At 44.5% G+C, this 26022-nt stretch overlaps 1 protein-coding gene across 1 annotated transcript in view; it reads left to right on the top strand.

Annotated features, from left to right (window-relative positions):
- The window catches only part of ITK (IL2 inducible T cell kinase), a 45050-nt gene that overhangs the window by 7361 nt on the left and 11667 nt on the right, over positions 1-26022 (top strand). Inside the window, exons 2-10 of the mRNA XM_050961294.1 lie at positions 10316-10420; positions 14991-15072; positions 16742-16870; positions 17601-17641; positions 18275-18426; positions 19649-19714; positions 20731-20785; positions 22708-22787; positions 25016-25152. Coding sequence (XP_050817251.1) covers positions 10316-10420; positions 14991-15072; positions 16742-16870; positions 17601-17641; positions 18275-18426; positions 19649-19714; positions 20731-20785; positions 22708-22787; positions 25016-25152 — 847 coding nt within the window. The remainder of the gene's footprint in view (positions 1-10315; positions 10421-14990; positions 15073-16741; positions 16871-17600; positions 17642-18274; positions 18427-19648; positions 19715-20730; positions 20786-22707; positions 22788-25015; positions 25153-26022) is intronic.

The following is a 26022-nucleotide window of genomic DNA, read 5'->3' as shown; positions in this document are numbered from 1 at the left end:
TTACAGTGTCCTTCTCCGCTGTAATGTTACATTTCTGACATGGTTACTGACAGAGAAGGTCGATCTAAGCAGCAGTGGCCATATTGTACCATCAATTTTTAAGCAGAATTTGCTCAGGCCAGCTCCCAGTGAAATCTTTCCATTGAGTTTAATGGCAATTGGATCAGGCCCAAAGCATGTGACACCTGCAGGACAAAAACATTCCAGTAATTAACAAACGTGCTGTTTGCCAGGCATGCTTAGAACAACATTGTGCTTTTTCTCTGTTGTTATTCCTCTCCATCTGGATCCCTTTCGTGGGCTGGATTTCCAGTAGCCCCACTGGCATCGAGGGGACTATTCACATGCATGAAGTTAGCTGCATGTTTAAGTTCCTTGCTGAATTGAGGCCTTTTCCCCATTTTCTTCACTCCATACTCAAAGGACTTGGTGCCGCTTTCCTTCTGGCCGTGCAGAATTTGCCGTTGTTCCCAAGGCAGCCGGCTAGCCAGAGCTGCTTCTTCATGTGACCAGAGTGGCCCTTAGAACTCAGGTCCCAACTTCCTTTTGCTGTCACTACAGCACTGTCTTCTGATGCTAATTTTAACAGGAAAGGAACTGGAACTGAAGCCCCAGACCTGAGAAATCCAGGTCTGAGATGGTGGCTTGGGATTTTATTTTGTCACTTGACTTGCAGAAAGAACTTCGTGTAACTAGGGTGACCAGACAGCAAATGTGAAAAGTCGGGATGAGGTGGGGGGCAATAGAGCCTATATAAGAAAAAGACCCAAAAATCGGGACTGTCCCTATAAAATCAGGACATTGGATCACCCTACGTGTAACTGAAAAGAACATTGAAATATTGTGTCTGAGTTTGCTCATGAGGGGCATTTGTTTGCTTCTGTCCTTGACTAAAATTACATGTCTGTATGGGATGCTCCCTTAACTAATATCCTGAAGGCTAAATTCAATTGTTCCTCAGTGCCCTGTGTATGGAGTGACCTGCATTGCAACATCCCAGGAAAATCCCCGGGAAGGAATTCTGACTCAGAGTGCTGCAATTCCTTCTTTTGTTCCCGTCTTGCTCTCTGGGGTCCCCACTCCATACCCCTTCATTTATAATCCAGGTTTGTGCTCTATTTTGCAGGTCACCAATCCAGGTCTCTGATGTCACTCATTTCTAAATCTTCTTGAACCCATGAGATCACTCATCTTTCCCTTCTCTTTGTCTCCCATCCTGTTTACCTCTCGTTACTTTCCCCTTTCCCACCATTTTTTAGTTTTGGGAGAGAATTTCTGAAACATTAAATAAGTACTATAGTTTTTAATGAGACAACTTTATAAAGTCCTCGGGCAAGCATTAGATGCTTTTCCTTTGCTTTTCATGTTCGAAATCCTCACTTGAAGGGGAAGATGAATTGGGTCCCAGGCCATCAAAGCACTAAAGCATATGCTTATCCTAAAACCATGTGTGCAGTTTCATAGACGTCAGTGGAGCTGCTCACGTGCGTAACGATAAGCACATGTTTAAGTGATTTGCTGCATCAGACCCTACGTTATTTTTGAAGGCTTAAGCGTTTCATCCTAAAATAACAATGTAATAACTTAGATCAGGTCTTAGTAAAGTTATTGAAAATGAGGTGAAAGATCTCTGCTCTTGTTCAACATAAACCTGGTTTCAGAGAACAACTAGACCCATTAACATGTTCTATCTATTGCCCTAACTACTTAGTAATAATGTTTTAGCACTTCACGAATGACTAATATCTTGAAAACTGTGCACGTACATTACCTGTCTCTACATCATTATAATATCTACACTATATCTTACAAATATTTACCATGGGCATAGAATGTTACTAACTTTTTCTTTTGGGCTTAAGCATACGCATATACTGTTGTAGACAGAGCAATAAGAACAAGGGATGTATACAATATATATTTCTGTATCATTTCTAGAGGTGAGTTTGGATTCCTGTCTTCCCTCTGTGGGTTCAGAAAGAAAGGCAGCTCTACTTCAAATCACTTATCAAGTGTTTTCAAAACTGGTACAAATACATCCGTAGACATGATTTTTAATTCCAGCCTTTGCTTCCTGCTATCACAGACCAAACATGCCCCCAGGAACAACACATGTTGTTGTACTGTTGTGACTGGCTAACCTTGATGCACATGGATCATGAATAATTTAAAGTGTGGTTGTGCTCTGAGAAGTGACTATGTAAAAATGTCACCTTCTTACTGCTCCCTGTGTGCATTCAGAGTCACGTCTGCTTACTTTGCTGACAAAAATAATTGTTTTCTGCTTTTCACTCCCGTTAGCCCTGCAGAGCCAACTGAGCTAGGAGAGAAAGAGGTGACTTCTGTTCCTTCTTGTGCATCAAGGACAGAGTTGTTTACCAAGTTCCATTTGTTAACACAATGGGGTCACATAGGTGTAACTAGAATTATACAACTATAGTTTGGCCTGCAGAAACTTGCTTTCAGGGGACGATGCATTTGAAGGAAAGAGCCCAACTTGACTGTTAGGGTCCCCGGTTGAGCTTACAGCATTGACAGTTAGAAAATGTGCTTGAAAACTGACACCACTGAGAAGCAATGAACAGGGAAGCCCACAATTCCATTTTTAAAAATTCCCTTGGAGTAGAATTGCACTTTACCACTAACAACTTATGGGTGAAGTCCTGGCCGTATTGAAGTCCATGGCAAAGCTTCCATGGACCGGAGCACAAAGCACTCCTTCATTAGTTCAATCGGCGCTCTAGATACACTGGATGAGTTCATTCCAACCAGTCAGAGAACTGATTCCCTGACTTATTGTTCGTACAGCCCAGCTAACACAGGAAGGGGAACATGTAGAGCCGTATGTTACATGTAACATGGAGAGGTAAGTTTTAGTAGTCAATTGGATCAACAGGGGACTGCACAACGAGCTCTGCCCTCTCTTTGAGGCAGACGTGTTATTAACATGACCATTAATAAGAGAGAGAGACGTAAATCAAAAGACTATGCCATCTCCAATTCCACACTCTTTAGCGGGGTGAGGGAATCTAAACAAATCTGCAGTGGATGCTGAGTGTCACAGCCTGCTGCTATTGTGAATATTCTACTATTAATTGCAGCTCTAAAATGTATTTCATGCACAGTCTGTGCTAGCTGCATACAGGTGTCACGTGTTTATTTCTTTTTCTTGTCTCACAATAGCTGCATGCTGCCTCACAGAAAGAACGAGTTGTTTTGGTCCCACCACTAGAAACCCACAATGTGGGAGACTCTAGCTTCTGCTGCTGCTGCGGCTACATGCTGAGAACAGCCAGAGCAGCTGGGTGGGATAAGGAGGGAGAGGTGACAGGGCAGGTGTGGACTGGGAGAATGTCTTGGCATTCCCCAGCCTGGTTGGATCTCAGTGGAGAATCCCAATCACTTCTTCATCAGAACGGTTAATTAAGTATGACTGACTTTCATGCAGTGTCTTTACTGATCATTTGAACCCAGAATCAAATTCACATCTTTAATTAAATTTATCTACCAACGTGATATATGCCATCATGTGCCTGCAATGCCTCTCTGCCATGTACATTGGCCAAACTGGACAGTCTCTATACAAAAGAATAAATGGACACAAATCTGACGTCAAAGATCAGTTGGAGAACACTTCAGTCTCCCTGGACACTCAATAACAGACTTAAAAGTGGCAATGCTTCAACAAAAAAACTTCAGAAACAGATTCTGTCGTGAAACTGGAGAACTGGAATTAATTTGAAAACTGGACGCCATCAAATTAGGCCTGAATAAAGACTGGGAGTGGATGGGTCACTAAAAAACTAATTTCCCCCTGCTGATAATCAACCTTCTTGTCAACTGTTGAGAATAGCCCATTCCCACCTTAATAGGATTGGCTTGTTAGCACTGACCCCCTCAACTTGGTAAGGCAACTCCTATTTTTTCATATGCTGTGTATTTATACCTCCCTGCTGTATTTTCCTCTCCATGCATCTGATGAAGTGGTTTTTAGCTCATGAAAACTTATGTCCAAATAAATGTGTTAGTCTCTAAAGTGCCACAAGGACTCCCCATTGTTTTTGCTGATACAGACTAACACGGCTACCACTCTGAAACCTAAATATAGACAGTGACCGTTGAGGGAAAGGGGGAGTTAAAATCTTTACGCAAGGGAAACATTTTGGAAGTCAGTGTTGAGAAATAATTTCTGTATCTTTATCTACAGGCAGCAGTAAATTAACATTCCCCTTAATCAATCACTCATGCGCTCAGAGTAGTGCCTCAAGTGCCCAGCCAGGATTGGGGCCCCACTGTGTTAGATGCTGTACAAGCAGAACGGCAGGCAGTCCTTCCCCCAAAGAACTTACAGTCTAAACAGACACAGCCATGGACAGGGGCAAGGAATGTAAGATACAAGCTGAGCGATCGGCTTAATGGCGGCAAACAGCATGTTAGTGCCATGGTTTTTATTGTGGGGGGCTGGGGTTTAGTCAGGCTAGGGTAGCTAACAGAAAAGGCGAGGGAAGGAAGCAGGGCGAGGGGACAGAAGGAGACTGGGCAGAAGGGGTCTGGAGCAAACAGCCAATCAGCCCACAGCAGAGAAAGTCCAGTCAGAACCTCAGGAAATATTATCAGTGTCTGGTGGTCCCTGCTTAAACGGCTCCTGCAGCTTCAGTCTCTGGCTGACTCCTGCCTGCAGTTTCTTTCCCCAAGGCCACATGGCAGTGTGGAAAGGAGGCCCTGCCAGGGTCCTAGTGCACCTCCTTCACAGTTCTGGGACCAGGGATGCTGGTGGGCTGGGTTGCTCTGGCTGGGCGCCTTTCTGGGAACCAGGCAGGAGTGCTGTGCCCTCAGCATTGCAGCCGTTGCAGATGAATTGGCAAGGGCTGGGTCAACCCACTGGTCTCCATTCGCCTCAGTGAATCTTATGGGGGTGTCCAGTTCATGTGGTTTTCAAACCCATCACCCACAGCTTCTGCTTCTCAAGGCAACGGTTCTGATAGAACCATTTGAACCAGGTGAGTGCCATGAAATAGCCTCTAGTGCCCCCTCTGCCTCCCAGCAGGCCCTGAGCTCCCACCTGAACTTTGTCTACACCACTTGCGACGTGTCCATGCAGACTCTGCCCCACCTCCCCTTGTCATCTTCGTGTCTTTCCCCTCTGTCGCTGTCCCCACCCAACCTCCAGTTTCAGTGGCCCTTTACCTTCACAGGGTGTCTCGCTGGACTACTCCCCACCCCATTTCCTCTTTTGGGAGGCTGTCCAGGAAGCCTTCTTCTCCCAGACCCCAGGCATCTTCTGGAGAGAAGGCAACCCAGCCACTTTCATTCTTCAGCAGCAGGTATGGGAATCCCTTCCTCAGTGTTGCTGCTGCTGCTGCTTAGCTAGATCTTTAGCCAGACTCTAAGGATACATCTACAATGCAATGAAAGACCCTCAGCACAGCCGCAGCTAGCATGGGTCAGCTGACTTGGTTCTCGGGACTCAAACTGCAGGGCAGTAAAATTTCAGTGTAGACATTTGGGCTTGGCTGGAGCCCAGGATCTGAGACACCACAAGGTGGGTGGGTCCCAGAGCCCCGGCTCCAGCCCTAGCCGAAACATCTGCGCTGTTACTGTTAGCCCTCTAACCTGAACCCCAAGAGCCCGAGTCAGCTGACCCGGACTCTGAGACTGGGTGCCCTGGGGTTTTTATTGCAGTGTAGACGTACCCTAAAGGTCAAGGATTCCTAACAACACTTCAGAATAGGTTTACATAGCCTCCAAGAGAACTTAAAGGGCCCATCATCCAACAGCAACGAGAATGTTTTCTGATTCTATCACCACTTACCTGAGTTGTGTGAGGGATGATGCTCAAAGAGGTGGGCAGAGGGAACCGGTCAGGTGGGCAGAGGGAGCTGAGTAGCCGGCCAGTCTCTTTAGCTGACAGACTTGCAGAGCTAAAAGCCCTCTGGCCCTTCCTCTCAGAGAGTGACTAGCAGCAAAGAAGCCCTGTGGGAAGGCTGATTTTCTGATGGAAGTGGAACCACCAAACCAAGTCAGCCAGGTACCACAGGGCCCCAGATGCAGCATGAGGAGCCTGGCATGGGATCTGCACGCTTTGCATGCATCCCTCTCAGTCCCAAAGTACAGGGGGCTGGAAGCAGGGCAGGAACAGGGGTGGGCTGGTAGCAGTGCAGATCCAGGGCCCAGGGGAATATTCTGGCTCCCCACCAATGCTGCAAGACCCTACTCTGACCATTCAGGGTAAGCCCAGCAGGGAGGGTTCATCCCTTTGAGAGTGACACCAGTGACACTTTCCTTCACACAAGCAAATTTCACACTCTCCACAAAACTCCAAAGGGAGCTGAGAGACGCTTGGCTTTGGGTTTCTTTACAAAACTTTCTCACCTCTATTTCTGGACTCTTGTGTCGCTGAAGTGACACAGGCCCAGGTTCAGCAAACTCTGAACTTTAAGCACCTGCCTCATGTTCTTGACTCCAGTGGGACTTTGTAGCAAAGGGGGCCTCCACCTCAAAGCACCCCCCACTAACAAACTGGACAGTTGCCTCAGTTTCCCCTTCATTCCCCCTTAGAAAGGAATAATGTCTCTCCGTGTCCAACTTAAAGAGCCACCTCTGGGCAGAGTTAATTCATGGGCACGTTCAGTAAGCTGCAGAACCCTCAGGATCAAACTGTTCTCTCAAAACCCCAAAGCAGAACAGGGACAGTCACAACAGTTAGCTGTGCCCCCTCCAGGGAGATCATTGCCAGGTTCCCCACCCGAGAGCCGGTTTCCACTCTGCTCACTGTTTCTTTGCCCTTGTTCCAGGGCTCCACTCTCCAGGCCACCCAATTGTGAGTTACCAACAACTTGCTACCACTGCCACCGAGTCAGGAGAGCTCCCCACAGTGTTCCACTCCCCAGGTTCCCTTGCCTGTGAGTCCTACCCCTGCTCCTGGGATCTCATCTGCAGCATCATCCCTCTTGTTTCCAGGCTCGGCTTCCCCGGACCAAGCCAGTTCCTCCCCTTTGCCCAGGGAACTCCTCATGAGCCTGCCTGCAGCTCAGCAGGATTCCTCACCTGGCTGGTCCGCACCAACAACTTAAAACTCTCTGCACTGTCGCTCATCAGCGGGAGTGCACTGCCTCCTGGAGCTCACTCCCCATAGTGCTCACCAGCTGCTCCCGTATGCCTCTCCTTTCCTTCTGTGCTCTCACCGGCCCTTCCTAGCCCTCTCCATGGCCTAGATACCCTCTCTTAAGCCCCTTTGGGAGACAGTTGCAGTGGACCCAGCTCCCTCCTAAATGGGGCCAGTCACCCTGTAACAGACAAACACAGGTTTAAAGTTAAGCACATGCTTAAATGCTTTGCTGGATTGGGGCCATAGCTTGAAACCCCAAAGAGTGAGCTAGAGCTCAACACACTTCTACTTGGCAACAACCACAGAATCCTGTGAAATCAGTGGAGATGGGGTTACCTAGGGAGGTGGTGGAATCTCCTTCCTTTGAGGTTTTTAAGGTCAGGCTTGACAAAGCCCTGGCTGGGATGATTTAGGTGAGGATTGGTCCTGCTTTGACCAGGGGGTTGGACCAAATGACCTCCTGAGGTCCCTTCCAACCCTGATATTCTATGATTCTATGATCTGGGAGTAGCTGGAATAATTCAGATTAGGAGCGTGGTGCATGGAAGCTTTGTGCTGTCCTTGATCCTGTGCAGTGTTGTTAGTCCCTGATTTTCATGAGCACCCTTCAGCCAGTAATTAAATAAAATCAATAAAGCTGTAAATGTTAATTTGCAACATGTTATACTTCACCTTAGTATGTGGCAGCGGTGTACTATTGTCCCTGGGTAAGTATTGAGGATACACGATGAAGAGTGTGCAGTAGACGCTGAAGTATTTAGCTAAAATAAGTAAAAGGAACTGACGACCCTGAAAGATGCTGCCCATGTATTTAATTATAACATAGGCAAGCTGAGAATAGCAAACAGAAAGCTATGGACATATTTAACTTCAGCTGTCTGGCCCCTTTTTGGAAGGAAACACTGAGGTTTTCTGAGACCACTTTAAAGAGGCTTTTTATTTTTTTTTTTCAAAATGGCACCGTTGCTTTTGTGAGATTAGTGTGCAATCGGGCATCAGCGCGTCAGGGCTGTGTTTAGCTTCCAACCCTGTTGTTCGATCATGCATGGTTTGTGAGCAGTCGTTCCAGTGGTTTATGTGTGGCAGGACTGTAATTGCCTTCTTCAGTCAAATTCCTGGTCTGTTTGTGGAATCCTTGGACACTTAGTTGTTGAAATGCATATGACAAGTGATGACAGGGACATGTTAGACAGGGACATAGCTCATCACAAAGGCTTCACTCTCCCTATTCCCCTCAGCTAGGAAAGGTATCAACAAAAATCAATTTGCTGTTCCTCTGAGAAACAAAAGGCAGAGAACATGACCAGAAAACACTGGCTCCAAAAGCCTTGTGGTTATAGCCTCAGATGTCAACATAGTAAGGTGAGGGAGGACTTAGTGTTGGCTATGGGCTAAAATAAAATGAAAGGTTTTTACAGGCTATAAGTAATGTAATGGCTCCTGGGAGGGGGATAAGGTCCCAGGGGCAGCATGAAGGAAAGAATGATCTGAGCTGTGGAGGGGAGACTGAGACAGAGGAATAAATAGGTGAGAAAGAAAGGAAAGAGGCGGCAGGTGAGAGAAGTGGGGTGAAGTGAGCCCATGTGAAGTTTAGAGTTATCCATGTCCTGCGTGAGGCTGTGTCTACACTGGAAGGCTTTGCTGGTTTAGTAACGTTGGCAAAGCGCTCCCTTTGGGAATATAGCAAAATACCAAGTATAGCTCAGCCCAGAGCCTCCCGCCCCCGTGAGCGAAGAAACCATCGGCAAAAGGGCAGTTTTGTCAGTATAACTGCACCTTTGCTGGAGGCTTTTGCAGGCACAGCTCTGTGGGTCAGGGATCACACCTCTTCACACTCCTGACCCACAGAGCTAGACTGGAAAAAGCCAGCTAGTGTAACCGCAGGCTGAGTTACATTGTAAGTAGTGTCTATATTAGCTCTGCTGGCCATGATAAAGGTCTCAGCAAAGCCAGGGAGGGTGGTACTGATCTTCTCTTCTCGTTCGTCATGACTGTGAATGAATGGCTGAAATTTACCCTTGAGCAGCGGGGCCAGAGTGGGGCCTTGTGCACAGGATGAACCTCACCCTTTGTGATCAGCTGCACTATCTGCTTCGCTGAAATTATACACAGGTAGGCAGCTGAAAGGTAGCAATGTAACAAAAGATACAAAATAGTCTCCAAAGCCCATCTGTCAGCACGTTGATCAAAGCTACAGATTGCTTTAGAAAAGCAAAAATCCTTTGCACCATGGTGTTCTTGAAGCACTGCAGGTTTTTGTCATCGCAGATCTAAGCTGGAAGACAGCTACAACGTTTAATCCTGGCTGAAGAAGAATCAAAACAGGAAACGAGTTTTGCTTCCAATGAGCAAATGTTTTTGTACTGAATCCTTCAGAAAAATGCACTAGATAACAGGCATCTGATTAGGTCCTGTCTAGTGGACACTGATGTTTTTCTAATCAGTCTCACTTGTGAAGCTGCTGACAACTTGATTATGAATGCTGAGTGGTGACTAGGGGAAAAGAAATTAACAGAGCTGTTGAAATGCAACCATTTTGCTTTTAGGGGTTCGAGCAAACATTTTCTTGGGGATCCCTTTTTCTTACCCATTCCAAGCCTATTTATCCATCTAGTGTTTTACAATGAACAATAGTACACTGGAGCTGGTCAGAAAAATTAGTTTTTAAAGGAAATTTTGAAAAACAATGTTTATTTCAAGATTTCTTGTAAAAAAAGCATTGTTTAATTTTTACAAAAACTGAAAACCCAAATGGAAAAATGTTTGGTTTTTGAAAACCAATTTCATTAAAATATTCCATTTTTGGTAAATATGTTCAGTTTTTGAAAAACAACCCCCTAAAATTTCTACCAGAAGCAGAACTGAAATCCAACATTTTTACTGAAAATTTTTCCAGTTTTTCTTTTTCAGTGTAAAATTAGAAAATTTCTAGCGCAATGAAAATTTTCATTAACATATTTTGGTTTGGTAAAAAAGCCATTTTTTCTAGAAAAAATGTTTCAGCAAAAAAAGTTTGACCAGCTCTATAATGAACTACCTGCTGTGTTCAGCCCTTTACTTTTTTAATGTACTTTGCATACAAAAGGTTTTGATCCTACTCCTTTAAAGTAAATGCCTTGGACTTCGCAATCAGCCTTTGCCTAATTGCTCAATTAATCTTAATTAGCCAAATCAGAATTCTTAACCGAATACTTTCCTTTCTCTCAGAAAAAAAGAACTTTGAAGGGCTCCATTGAACTGTCCAGGATCAAATGTGTTGAAATTGTGAAAAGTGACATCACAATTCCCTGTAACTATAAATATCCTTTCCAGGTAAGTCTGCCTATACCAGTAATATTGCTTTCACAGAAACTATCTCAAAATGTATGTAGAGGTAAACCAACAGCGTGGCAGTGATATATAATAGCAAAGGGAGAATGTAAGGGGGAAAAGACATGCTTTCAGCTAAGATGTGAAGAGAAATAGAGAACTGAAGACCAAGTCTTTCCATTGACTGCACCAGTAGTTTTCAACCTGTGGTCTGCAGACTCCTGGAGTGCTGCAGATCATGTCTAAGGGGTTTGTGAAAGTTTTTTGTTACTCAAAGAACAATGGTTTTCAACCTGTGGTCTGCAGATTTGTGGGGAGCTTTCTCTAAGAGTTCCAAAGGAGTCCGCACCGCCATCTGAAATTTTTTAGGGGTCTGCAAATGAAAAAAGGTTGAAAACCGTTGGACTACACAAATACATAGACTTTATGGTGAGAAGGGACCATTAGATCATCTAGTCTGACCTCCTGTATAACACAGGACACAAGATTTAATCCAGTTATAGACTCATAGACTCATAGACTCATAGGTCAGAAGGGACCAATCTGATCATCTAGTCTGACCTCCTGCACAAGGCAGGCCACAGAACCCCACCCATCCAATTTTTTAACAACCCCCATCCCAGGACCGAGTTATTGAAATCCTCAAAAATGGTTTGAAGATCTCAAGCTGCAGAGAAACCACCAGCAAGCGACCCGTGCCCCACGCTGCAGGGGAAGGCGAAAAACCTCCAGGGCACCTGCCAATCCGCCCTGGAGGAAAATTCCTTCCCAACCCCAAATATGGCGATCAGCTAAACCCTGAGCATGTGGGCAAGAGTCACCAGCTAGCACCCAAGAAGGAATTCTCTGCAGCAACTCAGTACCCATCGCATCCAACATCTCCCCGCAGACCATTGAGCAGACCTGTCTGGTGGTAATTCAAGATCAATTGCCCAAATTAACGATCCTATCATAACATCCCCTCCATATACTTATCAAGCTTTGTCTTAAAGCCAGGAAAGTCTTTTGCCCCTACTACTTCCCTCGGAAGGCTATTCCAGAACTTCACTCCCCTAATGGTCAGAAACCTTCATCTAATTTCAAGTCTAAACTTCCTAATATCCAGTTTATACCCATTCGTCCTCGTGCCTGCATTAGTACTAAACTTAAATAATTCCTCTCCCTCCCTAACGTTAACCCCCTTGATATATTTATATAGAGCGAGCATATCCCCCCTCAGCCTTCTTTTGGCCAGGCTAAACAAAAGTTGTTCCTGGATTGAGCCTAATCACTTGTGTTTGACTAAAGCTTCTTCCAGAAAAGCATCCAATCTTGATTTGAAGATGACAAGTGTTGGGGGAGTAGAAGGGGGAATCCATGTCCCTTGGTAGTTTGTTTCAGTGGTTAATCACCCTCACCAGTAGTGAATCACCCCACTTTCAGTGGTTTTTAGATCAGGCCCTTAGTGAATAGGAGACATGCAGGAAGGCTATTCCGAATGGGAGGAGCACTAATGGAGAAGGCTTTTAGGTAAACAGTGGTGAGGTTGTAGAAGGACCAAGAGGAGACAGTGCGAGGGAAGAGAATGGAGAAAACATATTCTCTAGTCTACAAAGAATAAATGCAAATGTGACACATTTACTTTTCCATCAAACTGAAATTTCATAGTATTAGGTGGCTATTACATTTAAAATTCCCATATGGCTCTGTTACCCAAGTTGCCAACTCATGCAATTTTATCACAAATCTCACTATATTTGGCCTTTTTCTTAAGGCCACAGCTTCTGGAGGCAAGTGAATACAGGAAAAACTCATCTGATTCATTTATTAAGGATATTTCTAGGCCTCACAGTTGCAGAGAAAAGCTTGAAAATGTGACCCCCTCCCCCAATGCATCCTACAGAAAGAAAAGAAAAAGAACCCAAAATTTCTTATTACATAAAAGCTCATGATTTGGGGGGCTGGCTCATGAGTTTGAACATTTGGGGTTGACAATATTGTATTCCTAATGTGGATTATAGATCAATTTCTAGCACATTAATCTAAACACTAAGAATGCACATTTATTATATGCCTTATTGACCAATAATTGCATAGAGGACTCTGTTCACAGTAGGTGAAATGCCCCTGTTTTGAGCTGTGGAGTACACCAGCTGATAGGAATATAATAACGGGGAGCAATTAACTTCCAGCACATGACTGAGATCAGAAGATCCCAGCTGTGCCACAGACTCACTTTGCGACAGTAGAGAAGTTACACAGCTCACATCTCCAATAGTGGCTTCATTTTATAGGTGCCCACCCTTAGGCACTGGGGGCTTTATCTTCAGAGGGGCTGAGTACCTGCAGCTCAGATTGAAATCAGTGGGAGACGAGTGTATGTCCAACACCCACAAATCAAGGCCCCACTGGAATGCTAAGCCCCTTTCCACCAACGAGGGCCACCGTGCTGAGAACTGTTGAGGGATGGCTGTTACAGGAGTGCTCTACATACGAGCTATCTTTACATAGACCAGTGGTTCCCAAACTTGTTCTGCCGCTGGTGCAGGGAAAGCCCCTGGCAGGTTGGGCTGGTTCGTTTACGTGCCGCATCCTCAGGTTGGGCCGATTGCATCCCCCAGTGGCTGCGTCTCACTGCTCCGGGCCAAGGGGAGCTGCTGGAAATGGCAGTCAGTATGTCCCTCAGCCTGTGCTGTTTCCAGCAGCTCCCATTGGCCTGGAGCAGTGAACCACAGCCAGTGGGAGCCGCTATCAGCCGAACCTGCAGATACGGCAGGTAAACAAACCAGCCCAGCCCGCCAGGGACTTTCCCTGCACGAGCGGCAGAACAAGTTTGGGAACCACTGACATAGACAGTTATCAGATAAAGCGCCAGGTTCTCAGAAAGATACAGCCGTGTTCAGATATTTTCTAGACCAAGAGAAGTTGGTGTTGTGCACAGCAAACGACTTCTGGTGTGCAGCTCTTTACCTGGAGCGCTTAACAACAGCTACACCAGCTCTGTGCCAGCTGGGAGCTGCCACAGGCTGAGGAGAGGTTTGGCTGGGTATATGCACCAGCTTCCAGTTTCTTTGTGTCACTGGAGCATGGCCAAGATTTAAACCCTTGTTTCCTGGAAACACCAATATTTAAAAAGAAACAAACCCTTCGATCTGTTTCTTTCATCTGAATTCTTGTATGTGGCTATATTGCTTAAAAAATAAAATAAAGCTGGGGTAGAAAGCTAGGTTCACTCTGCAGAGAAAACCGGTGAACTCCTTTTGCGATATCTGACAAACTTCATATGTGATGTGAACGACACATGGAAGTTGCACCTGCTAATAGCATGTCTGAATTTTGCCCTGGAGATAGTTCTGTACTGTTCTGTAAGAGCACGTTAAAAAAAAAAAGTCAGCTGTATCCTGCTGTAGATCTGCTATGGAACCATCAAGGGTTTTTTATCTTCATGTGGCTTGTTACATGAGGCAGCACAGTGCAATATGGCCTGTATTGTACAGGATGATTCTTTTTTTTTGCACACTTCAGAAGTTTGCTGCAGGTTTGAAAAAGTGACGTATAAATAACTGTACAAGATAGATCAGCACCCATCAACAGAACAATACTTCAGAGGGAGCAAGAGATATGCCTTTTTTTCTTAGAAAGGTTATAATTTATCAATGTAAACGGAATAATCCAGGGTTTCCACAGCTGCACAGCACTTGGGTGTGTATGTGTGTACGCATGTATGTGCTAAAAAGCGTCAGGACAAAGGGATTGATTCTTTAAAATAACAGTCATAAACTCTCACCTTTCCTCCCATACGACTGGGGATAGTGTGTGAGGACCAGCTGACATCTCACAGAAGTCTCTATTTAGAGACTATGAGCCTAAATCCCTTGGCTGCTTTGGAAAATTTTACCCCATTTGCTTAAATGTCATGAATGCTCAGCATTTCTCTTCCCACATTGGTTCAGAAGTAGGGACAACTTTATGAAAACAGCATCTTTGTTTCCTAGTAGTTATCTTGCATCTGCAGCTTATTTCCCATCTAAAATCCTAGAGCCAAAGTCCGCTCAATTACACTGGAGTAAATCCCGAGTAGACCCGTTGAAATCAACGGATTTGCTCAGAATATACACTGGTACAAGTCAGAGCAGAATAGGGGTCTAGGATTTCAGGTGAAGAGAAACTGCATGAACCAACACACTGCTAAAAACCAAGGATGCTGCTTCCATACAAATGTTAGTAATAGTAGAAGTTGAAAATAGAAAATGTGGGGCCAAATTGTCTGCTGGTGGAAGTGGCTGGATCTACATTAATTTCACTAGTGTTTCCTCCACAGCAGAGAACTTGACCCCAAAGAATGTCTGAGCTGGATTCTTTTCTGGCCAGTATTCCCTATCAATTTTAGATAACCAAACCAAGGTGCTAGATTCCCTGGGGGTTACGAGCCATTTCTGAGAACATGTTGGCTGTCGCATTTGCCTACATAGTCACTGCACTACTGGTATGTAACTCTTTGATATGTGAGGTGCTTCGAGTTCCCCTGGATATGAAAGATAGGAGGAGCCATTTCTAATCATTGGCTTGCTTCTCTCTCTGGTCCCCTCACCAGGTTCTTCATGACAACTACCTGCTGTATGTGTTTGCACCCGATCGAGAGAGCCGGCAAAGATGGGTGTTTACACTGAAAGAAGGTAACCTTAGACCTGTGTGCAATCAAATCAAATCTTCAAAGTCACCTATTCCAACCCTGCTTTCTCAGTAGCCATAGACTAGAAAAAAATGACAGCTCAGAGGTAGTCAAATGCCTTATATTTGCACATGCAGAACAGCACTTGTGCAGGTGGTTATACAGCATGGTGGCAAATTTTAGGATATAGTTTCAGCAGTCTTTGGAAAAGTTGGTGCACAGGAAAGTTTTGGTTGGATCTCACTGGCAACATTAGTTAATTAATACATTGTCCTAACCTTGATTCTTCTTATGCTGGGGGAGAGGGGGTATTTCACTTGATTGATTATTATTATTTTTTTTGGTATATATAAAGAGAGTTTTTGGTGTGTAGAAAATCTTTCAACCACAGTTAGGACTACTTGTTTGGATAACAATCTTCCTAAAGTATCAGAGGGGCAGCCATGTTAGTCTGGATCTGTAAAAGCAGCAAAGAGTCCTGTGGTACCTTATAGACTAACATGCATGCATCCGACGAAGTGGGTATTCACCCTCGAAAGCTCATGCTCCAAAACGTCTGTTAGTCTATAAGGTGCCACAGGACTCTTTGCTAATCTTCCTAAAGAAGTAATTATTGGGAGGTTTATTTGTGAATGTTTTATATTTCCCTCTCCTTTTGTATTTATTTCCTTCCCTCTTATATTTGTTGGGATCATTGTGTTGATTATGCAGTGAAAGTGTGGTGAGCCCTGCAATGTGAAAGGACCACAGCGCTTGAGATAAGGCAGGTCTTGTTTAGTAACACGGATTGCCAGCCTCCCCCCCCCTCCTTAACCTGTTCCTGGTTTATAAGACGGGCTGTTGCAATGTGAGGGGAGTGTTCCATTTACTGGGGAAACATTGGCCTTGCTATGAAGTGCATTGTTCCTGCATTTACTCTGCAACCATTTACTTTGCAAGAGGCTGCTATTGCTAGCTCTCCGCTTTAGCACTTCCTTTAGTTAAACGTTTCATAACTTCATCTTCACAGGGCAATTTAACAGGCCCGGGTGGTGCAGGCCTGCAGATATTTTTTTAAATAGTAAGAAGGTTTTTACACAGAGAGCACTAATTTCAAACATGGGACCTTTAATCCCTCACGAGGACAGTCAGATGGGTATTTAAGCGTGTGAAAGCTAAATGTTAAATGCCAATTTTGAGCCATACAGCTAATACTGTAACTGAGCCGACAGTAGTAACTGACTGTGTCCTACACATGCGGTACAGTTGTGGTCTCTTATAAGCGTCTTTGCTACATGCTAAGTCAGGTTTTCTATTTTTTATGAGTGCTTTTTTTTTTTGGCCTTTGTTGTTAAGAATTTAAAGAGAAACACTTTGCTACGGTTCTAGTCTTCACCTGTGCAATTGCATAACTTCCATTTATGTTCATCAGGGTTATTTGTGTCCACTGATGGGAGAATACACTCCTTACACGAGAAAGTAGAACATTTCAATACAGCTGGCTGAAGATACTCACAAAAAGAGGGTTGTCATCAGCGTTCAGACCCTTTGACTGAGGGAAAACAATTTTCCTTGAAATTCAGATGATTTTCACTCACGTCCACTGGTGGTTATCAGAGCTCGCGTCAGTGCCACACACCTCGGTTTGTGGTATAAATCCTTTTTAAAACAAAACATTTCCTGACTTCTTTCAGAAACCAGGAACAACAACAATTTGGTGCCAAAGTATCATCCAAATTTTTGGATAGATGGGAGATGGAGATGCTGTGCCCAGACAGAGAAGCTGGCAGCCGGGTGTATAGAATATGACCCCACCAAGGACGGTACGGGATTCATTACAGATATTCTCAGTCTTCGATATGTCTGTGCCAAGCAACAGTAAGATTCATCCCACCTTGTAGAAAGCGCTGAAGAATATTGTGCTACATTTCCAGGGAAGAGAAATGGTGCCACCTTCCCGGGATGTGCCTTATCCTCGTCTTCTTATCATCCTTTTTAAACTGTACTCTTTCCTCTGAATTAAAACTGACCCAGTTACCTCACCAGGGTGTTAGGTGCTGTCCTTTGAATGAGGTGTAAAACCAAGGTGCTGACCACTTGTGATCAGGAAACGACCCTGGACAATTCTCTCAGGCGAAGGGAGTTTGCTCCTGTGTCATGGCAAAATTATATTTTACTTTGTTCTACCTCCATTAGCCCTGTGGTTTCAGCTGAGAAAGTTATTCTCCACTTCCTCTTCTGAATTGGCTGTATGGTGCTGCTAGAGGGAAACAAACGTTGCCTTCTACCAACAGCTGCTTTCCGCTAGTGCCTCAGCAACCCCCATACAACACCTTCAGGTCTAGTTCTTCTGGCTGAAAGATGCTATGCAAGTGTGAGGGTCTTTTTTTACTTCTTATTCCAACAGCAATAAGGAGCCAAGCCTTCTTATTCTTAAATTAGGTTGTCTTCTCTATACCTCAGCCATTTCGATGCCACTTACATGGCTCCCTGATATTCTTCTCTGGTTTTGTCTAGATTGGTTCCAAATTAATTTACTTCATTTCATTTCAGCCTCCAAGAAGCCTCTTCCTCCCACTCCTGAAGATAACTGGGTGAGTGCAGCGAGGCAGGAGAAGCCTCAGCAGTGTCTTGTCTGATTAACTTGCACTGGAGGAAATGCCCCATTTAGGGTTCATTGCTGTTCAGTGCACTATTCTGTGCAAAGAGATTAGCACACCCCTGATTCTTCCTGGATTCTGTGCTTCTCTTGGATTTTCACCTTTGTCTTTCTCAAACTGTGTATGAGCAGCACCATGTTAGGAGCTAAGTTTGCTCATTAAGATGCAGTTTAGTTTAACAAACGCAGCAACTTTGCAATATTTTACTTTGTTGTGAGAGAAGCAGGAGCGCTGCTCTGCTGAATCACCACCACACCGAAACACTTCACACTTGTTCCAAGTCAAAGTTGGCAAGCCTAGGAGCACTGATAACCTGTCCTCCTGTTGCTCCTTCCCCAGGCAGCCGGGGTTGCTGTTGTTCAAAAGGGCTGGGAATTTCTCAGTGATCCCATCATCCCCCACCAGGGGCCTAGAAACCCAATCATTTTCCATGTAAATTTCCCAGCATCAAGGATATGGGATCCACTATGGAGGGTACATTGCACCGACTTAGCAGTTAATAGCTACTTGCCCTTTATTTTTGTGGCTATAAATTCTGAGCCTGGCTATTGGTTTCCTTTTTTGCAGAGGTTGTTGCTAGACCCCAAGGATGCTTTAGTAATGGCCATATATGACTACAAGGCTCAGAATCCCCAGGAGCTGACCTTACAGCGTGGTGAGGAGTACTACGTTATCGACAACTCTGAGGATCATTGGTGGATGGTTCAGGATAAGAATGGGTAGGTACCTTTGTCCTAGCAGCGCCTAAGTTATTTGTAAATCTGCTGTGTGTGTCCATCACAAAACACACTCTATAAAAAATGGCTGAGGGCCAAATTCTGGTACCCTTACTCACCGTGAGTAGCACCTTCCTCGAGGAAGGGTCCCATTGACTTCAGTGGAACTGCTAATGGAAAAAGTAGCATGAGGAAATGCTTATGTATATGGAATCTGGCCTTTTAATTAAAACACATTCCATTTTCATACCAACCCCCAGCTGGCAACACAGCCCTACAGCTTTGGAAACCAGAATTCTGCAAAGCCTGCAGAGAATGAAGCCCAAGCAGGAAGCAGAAGCCACTTAGCTCCAGTGTTTTCAGGATAATATTCAGCAGGTTACAGCACAGACCAGTTTTAAACTGGCTGAATTAATCATATTAACACTGCAGCTCCCAAGCAGCCTGGTTCCATAACACTTGCTGAAAATGAGTAATTCCACTGTGTGGGATTAAGAACTAGCACGCAGCCCTGAGCACAGAGCAATGTGTAACTGCATGGCCCTGGGTGAAGCACTGTGCCTACAGCTGGATGGGAAACAGTTTTCCTGTCTCATGGGAATTTGTGAGGTTTTGAAACTTTTTCCCATCCCAAATCAGGATGAAAAGTCAAAATCTCAAAAATTTTCATGAACCCAAAACAGTCAGATTGGGCCAGTTGAATAGTTTTGTTTTGATGATGTCAAAACATTTCATTTTTTTTACTATCAGTTAAAAATCAGTTTTACATTTTGCAATGAAAAGTCCTACCCCAATCTGGAACTTTTTCTCTTTGGAACAACGTTGAAATGGAACTTTCTGACAGTTTTGAAACTTCTTTCAAATTGTTTTTAAAACGGGAAATTTATTAAAAACCAACTCTTTCCCATAAAGAGTTTCTGTTTCAACAAATCGGTGTTTTCCAAAAAACCAATGTTTTGTTGGAAGATTTCTCAAACAATTCTAACTGTGCCATAGGTACACAAATCCTCCTTTTCAGCTGGGGTGGAGGGAATATGCTACATCAGCTCCTTACAAATTAATTTTTGTCTGGATTAATTTTTGGCTGGCATCCCTTAAAAACAACAAGCAAATACAGAGCATGGAGTGAGGTTTCCTACAGACTAAAGTTTTCAAAGCTGACAGTACATGTACAAAGAAACTCCTGGCTTTCTGATATATTGACATCCTAATCTCCTTTTAACAGTCACGAAGGATATGTACCAAGCAGTTACCTGGTGGAAAAATCACCAGACAACCTGCAAATATATGAGTAAGTATATTGTTTCATGGGCCTTGACGGTTCCAGTGGCATTGATACTAATCTCTTTCGTAAGGTGCGTTGAGATCTAGTGATGAGAAGTGCTATATAAGAACTAGGTAGTATTAATATTACAGCTACCACTGAGTCAGTGAGCCTGAAGTCCCACTGTCTTGCACGTTGCGTAGTCATTATGACACTTGTTTGGGTAATGTTTGACGGCCACACAGAACAGACGTATATGATCATATTAGTTAGAAGACAGAGGAATCAGGTCCTGTGAACCTGTCTTGTAACATCACACAGATGAACAGGGAACTGCAGCATTCTCACCTTACCCTTGATGTTATTCTTGGACAGTCTCATTTTATACTTCTGACGCAGTGAGAATGTTAGTTCAAGTCAGTAACTTTTCCCTATTACTAATAAAACAAGGGCTGGTTAAAAAAATGGGAATTTTCTTCCATGAACAAATTTTGCACAAAACCAAATATTTTTGTTTTGGGGGAAAATTTCCCCTACATTTTAGATTGTTATCAATGAAATGAATTGAGATTAAAAAAGGGAGTGGGCGGAGGGGAAGGGGAAAAATCCCACAAAACCCAAAACACACCTTCTTTGTTTCTGTTCAAATCAAAAGGAAACTAATTGTTCAAACCGATTCATTGAAAACCATCAGGAAAATATGAATGATGGAAATATTTTCTTGAAAGTTTTCATATAATTCAAAGATATTTTTCCATCAAAAATACTTTTCCATGAAACAGTTTTGACTGGCCCTACTTTGTAGGCTTGATATTAGCCTTTACAAAATGTATTACATCCCTTGAGTTAACTGGTAATCTAGAGACATGAATATTAATTCATAGCATATATTGGCAGTTCTATGGTATATTTTCTTCATTGTTAAGCTGCAAGTTGCTCATTGACTTTTTAAAAATGGCTTTGTTTATGCAAGCTAAACAAGGCAATATATGATTGGTCCAAATAGCCTGGAATTGCTGACTGAGACTTTTTGATGCTTTCAGATGGTACAATAAGAATATCAGCAGAAGCAAAGCAGAAGTACTCCTCAAAGATGAGGTAAAGTGATGTTACTTTTTGAATGAGTTTGTTTAGACTCCAATTTGCTTGAAGATATTGCATAGGAGGAAGGAAGTTGGGTGACTCCCAGTGGGTTAAGGAATTTAGTCCCCACAAAAAGTTTGTCTCTCCATATACCCCATAATTGAGCTTGGCTGGCCATCTCCACTTGTCATGGGGCCCTGGACTGGAATTGCAAGGAGTGGCCTGCAGGTCAGGAGTGAGGTGCCAGGGCAAAGCTCTGCAGGGGAAATTTATACAGCACCTGCCAGCTCTACAGCCCTAACCCTGAAAAGGGGTCCTCGTTAGTGAACCCCTCCACCTATGCAGATCCCCAATGGGGCTTCCTGCAAGTGCCTGCCAAAGTCAGCTGGCAACCTAAAACTAGTGTCTATAAACAACTCATACCGCTCATTCTCATGAGCACATTTGCCCACTTCTCTGTATTCTGAGTATGGTTTTTGTTATTCCAAGTTTTCCATGGTTGATGGGAAGGGAGGTGGCTTAGCTATACCACAATGACTCTGCACAGCCCATGCAGAAAGAGTTCAGGTGATATCTCCCCCTTGAAAACACCCACAGACATATCCAGAATAGCACCACCAGCACCACAGAGAGAATGTCCCTCTGCATTTTCCAGGGGAACAGTATGGTGTCAAATGAAGAACAACGTTTAATTAATGCATGCAGCATAGTTGTAGCTGTAACGGTCCCAGGATATTAGAGAGTCAGGGCAGGTGAGGTAATATCTTTTATTGGACCAACTTCTGTTGGTGAGAATGACACGTTTTGGGCCACACACAGCACTCAACCTGCAGAACAGCTCTGTGTGGCTCGAAAGCTTGCCTCTCTCGCCAACAGAACTTAGTCCAATAAAAGACCTCACCCACCTTGTCTCTAATATTTAAAAGATCCTGTGGGCTGTCCGGGCTATAAGAGAGTTGAATCCTAAGTTCCTCCTGTATTTCTGTGCCTGCTGTCACCCACAGTGTGGTATAAGAAAAGGGCCAAACACATTTCAAAATAATAAAAAAAACTTTCCTTGCCTCTGCACAGCTTTTGTGTGAGCACCTTCCCTTTCCAAACAGATGCTCCATAATAACGAGGACTGGTCAAACATTTTCCTTCATAACTGTTAGTGAAAGGAAAACTGGGGTTTCAACTAAACAGAAGAATTTTGTAAAAAGTTTCTGCTTTCCACAGAAATTTTTGCTGTTTCACCAAGACACTGAATGCCCCAAAACTGAAATGTTTTGGCTGAACACTGGAAAATTTCAATTTCTGATATTTCACCAAAGTAAAATTCAGTGAAAAGAGGAAAAAATAGTTTGTCAGAATTTTCTCCATTAAACCAAACCCCATTTTATGACCAGTTCTAGTAACAGCAGAGCAAAAGAGCAAGATTTTGTTTCTCTGAAAAAATTGCATTTCGGTGGAAATAAAAACCTGTGTGAGCTGGGTTTGTGTTTTGAAAATTTCCTATAAACTCCTACTGGAGGTGTCCACGCGCTGCTCAGGGAGCTGATTTCTCCTGTCTCTCACACCAGCGTGACTGCACTGTGGGTTGTATCTGAAGCATATTTGTCTCAACGACTGTTAGCTGCTCGAGGTCCTCCAGAACGTGTGGCTCTGCATGTGGGCGAGTTTTGGCCAGCATTTCCCATCATGAATGGTGAGAGGGAGGGGCAAGAAGTGTTTAGAGCAACTCATGCCAGATACATGCTCCAAATTTCAGGGCCTCATTGATCAAAGGAGTTATTATTATTAATCAGTTATATCACAGTAGCACCTGGAGGCCTAGTCAAGGACAGAGCACCATTGTGTTCGGTGCTGCAAGACAGGTAGTAAAGTGACATACCCCCAACCTATTTCTATTCACACCGTGCATCTAACCTCCCTTCTTCCTTCTACTCTTGGCTCAGGGTAAGGAAGGTGCCTTCATGGTGAGAGATTCGAGGCAGCCTGGCATGTACACAGTCTCCGTTTTCACCAAGGCATTAAGGTACAGTTGAGCTCAGCAGGTTTCTGCATTGATTAAGTGGCTTCAGCCAGCAATTTATGTGGGAGTCTGAACATCCAGAGTCACTTCTGCTCATAAAGGAAGAACTCGGGGAGAACCATAGTGCTTCTGAAAAAGAGGGATGAACACCTGCCGGGCGTAGAGGTCTGGCAAACTGCCCTACACAGATCAAAATACATTGGGGAAAACACAAATGTGGCTGTGCTCTTGCAAACACATACGCATATTGCTTTACGCATATCGATTGTCTCATTGATCCCAGGGGTAGTACACATGTGCGAAGCTAGTCCCATAAGTGTTTACAGGATTATACAGAATACACACAACATGCCACTAGCAGAAAAGGTTTTGGTAATGAAGTAGAAAGCCTAGTTTCAAAAAGCAGAAGTAGTGATAATTATGCTCACAGCCTATTCTCTAAGAGCTCCTGGCTGTGGTGTTCTGTAGAGTGCAGTGCTTCTTCATCCTTCTCGAGTTGGTTTCCACGTTTCCAGAGTTTCAGCTCTGGCTTCTAGCTACCGCATTCTTCCACGCAGGGTATCTTCTTAGTTCCTCTTCATTACTGGAACTAGATGGTGGTTCAGCGATCACTCAGTGCTTAAGGTGCTTGCACTATAGGCTCTGTCCAGGTGCAACTGGCCATGCATAGGAAAAAGAGCTCTTTGTCTGGGAAGCTCAGCCTTTAAAGAGTGTTGCCAAGAAGGGTGATTTTTCACCAGCTGGGCTAGTTTTTGAAGGACTCCATGACAAAATACCTGGAATTGGCAACAGGTAACTTTTGGGGCTGCAAATTGTTCCCTGTGCTGAAATCTGGGTGAAGTTACTAGGGCTTGTAGCCTTGTCTAGGTGATGGTGGTGGTGTGGACGCGAAGCACCAGTGCATTAGAGGGGTGTGCGTGCAGAGTACACCAGCAGCAGCTGCTAGACTCTCAGAGGCAAGGCTCCATGCTGGAGCCAGCCCCTGCCACTCATTCTGTCGGGCTCTCCTCTCTCAGGTTCTTGGAGGGAGAGCTTCCCATTAGGGCCAGCCCCATGCCTCACACGGTCCTATCCCCAAGGGATGAAGCTCCATAGTGAGGCTCCCCTGTGGCTGTGTGGACATAGTGATGCTGTGCCGTAACTGTCCTGCAGGGACCCTGCTGGGGTGCTATAAAGGCTATTTGAGGCTACTTGTCTCAGGCGATTGGCTAAAATTCCAGCTTTGAGGATGGCAACATTGCGTCCCCAATACCACAAGGGAGACTTCTCTGTCTGTACAGGTGAGGCCATCGGGGAAGTGAGAGAGTGAATAAGCAAGCAAGTGGTTTTTGTTGATTTTTGTAGCTCATCCCTCTTGTTACTCTTTCAATATAATGGCTGTCTGCCTCATTGGTAGGCTTAAAATTAACCCACTATTTCAGCAGCTGGAGGTTCTTCCTTTTGTGTGCAGGGGAACATCTTAGTTAGACCCAAAGGCAGAGTTTCTCCACACTCTGTTTGTGAGCTCCAGGTTTCAGCTTAGTTTTGTGTTTCACTCTTAAAGGTGAACCTCTTCTTCATACAGTCAAAGGGCAGGTCTCCATCCTAGGGAGTAACAGAACACGACATTTACAATTCTAATACATTACAGCACACCCCTGGGACTCACAAACATACTTTTCCATATTGTTGGATTCTGCTCTGGATATTTGTAATCTTGACTCCAGGAAGAAGAGCAGAAAGAAGGTTTAAGCAACACATTGCTTATGTCATGCTATGTAGATGCAAAGCTCTCTTGACACCAGGGCCGGCGCTTCCATTTAGGCGACCTAGGCAATCGCCTAGGATGCCAGGATTATTGGGGGGCGGCATTTTGCCGCGGGGGAGGCAGGCGGCTCCGGTTGACCTGTGGCAGTCGTGCCTGCGGAGGGTCCGCTGGTCCTGCGGCTCCGGTGGACCTCCCGCAGGGCACACCTGCGGCAGCTCCACCGGAGCCGTGGGAGCAGCGCATGGGGCGGCGAAATGGCCATGTGCCTAGAGCGCCAAAAACACTGGCGCCGGTCCTGCTTGATACCTTGTATTCTGTGGACCGTTTTCCCTCGGGTGCCGCCAAATGTTACAGAAATTCAGGCGCAGAACAATTAGGAAAATCTTTGCAGTGTGAGACTGCTCTTGCCTCTTCCCTTCATTTCCCCTATTTCTGGGCTTTTGTTGCTGCCTATTATTCTTACAGAATATGTCTTCTTTTTCAGCAACGACAACAACCCAGTTATCAAGCATTATCACATCAAAGAGACTGATGAGAACCCCAAGCGGTATTACTTGGCAGAAAAGCACGTGTTTGACTCCATCCCCGAACTCATCAACTACCACCAGCACAACGCAGCAGGTGAGTACTGTTTTCCCATGCAGTTGGGGAGAGTGAAGGCTCTCAGGACTTCTGCTCGTAAGATGAAATGCTCAACTGAGTGAGTCCCTTTCTGTCTCATTTCTGGCAGCTGTTTAGCTGGAGGTTAAAGATCCCATGGCACTTTCTGATGACAGTAAAGGATTAATCTCAACATAGTTTCTAACATTACCTCTCAACTGCAGCAGGTTCTAATGTCTAAGACGGTGTGTGATCTACTGTAGATTTCATAGGGTCTGCACTAGCATACATTACACAGCCCGCGTACTGCCTGTATCCACCCTTTGACATTATAAAGCTCACAGAGATGCCTTGTGCATGAAAGATGGCCTCTAAATATCAGGTACCACATGATATTGCAGCAGAATCAAACATCAGATAATGGAGACGTCTAATTTACGTAGCTCTTGTTTAGTGACTGAGCAAAAATGAAGGTTCTGGCTGATGTAGATCGGAATTGCTTCCTTTGAGCAGACAGGAAGTCACAACCCTTGACCTGAACAGAGATTCGGCTGCCACCAAGTGGGATTTAGCAGTTGCTGCAATGCACTGACAACATCTAATGCCCTCAGAGCAGGACTTCTCAATTCGTGCTTCTCTTAGAATAAAAAGTTATTTCTAGACAACACTAGGGTTAGAAATAAAAGACCAGCTTGGGTCACCAGTTGGGTCATTCAATCTGCTTTTTACAGAACTATTCATTATAGGTACAGTACCAAATTGTACCAAATCCCTTCTTGAGGAGCCAAAGTGGAGCACTTGGAGCACCTTTTGTGGTTGTAAATTTCATAATTGCTCCTGCTGTTAAGAATATTTCCCTAACACCTGCCCCAAACTTTTCCAGTGACTTTA

This window comes from Gopherus flavomarginatus, chromosome 7 (genome assembly GCF_025201925.1).
Source record: "Gopherus flavomarginatus isolate rGopFla2 chromosome 7, rGopFla2.mat.asm, whole genome shotgun sequence".
Taxonomy (NCBI): domain Eukaryota; kingdom Metazoa; phylum Chordata; order Testudines; family Testudinidae; genus Gopherus; species Gopherus flavomarginatus.
This window is presented reverse-complemented; position numbering and strand designations above follow the sequence as displayed.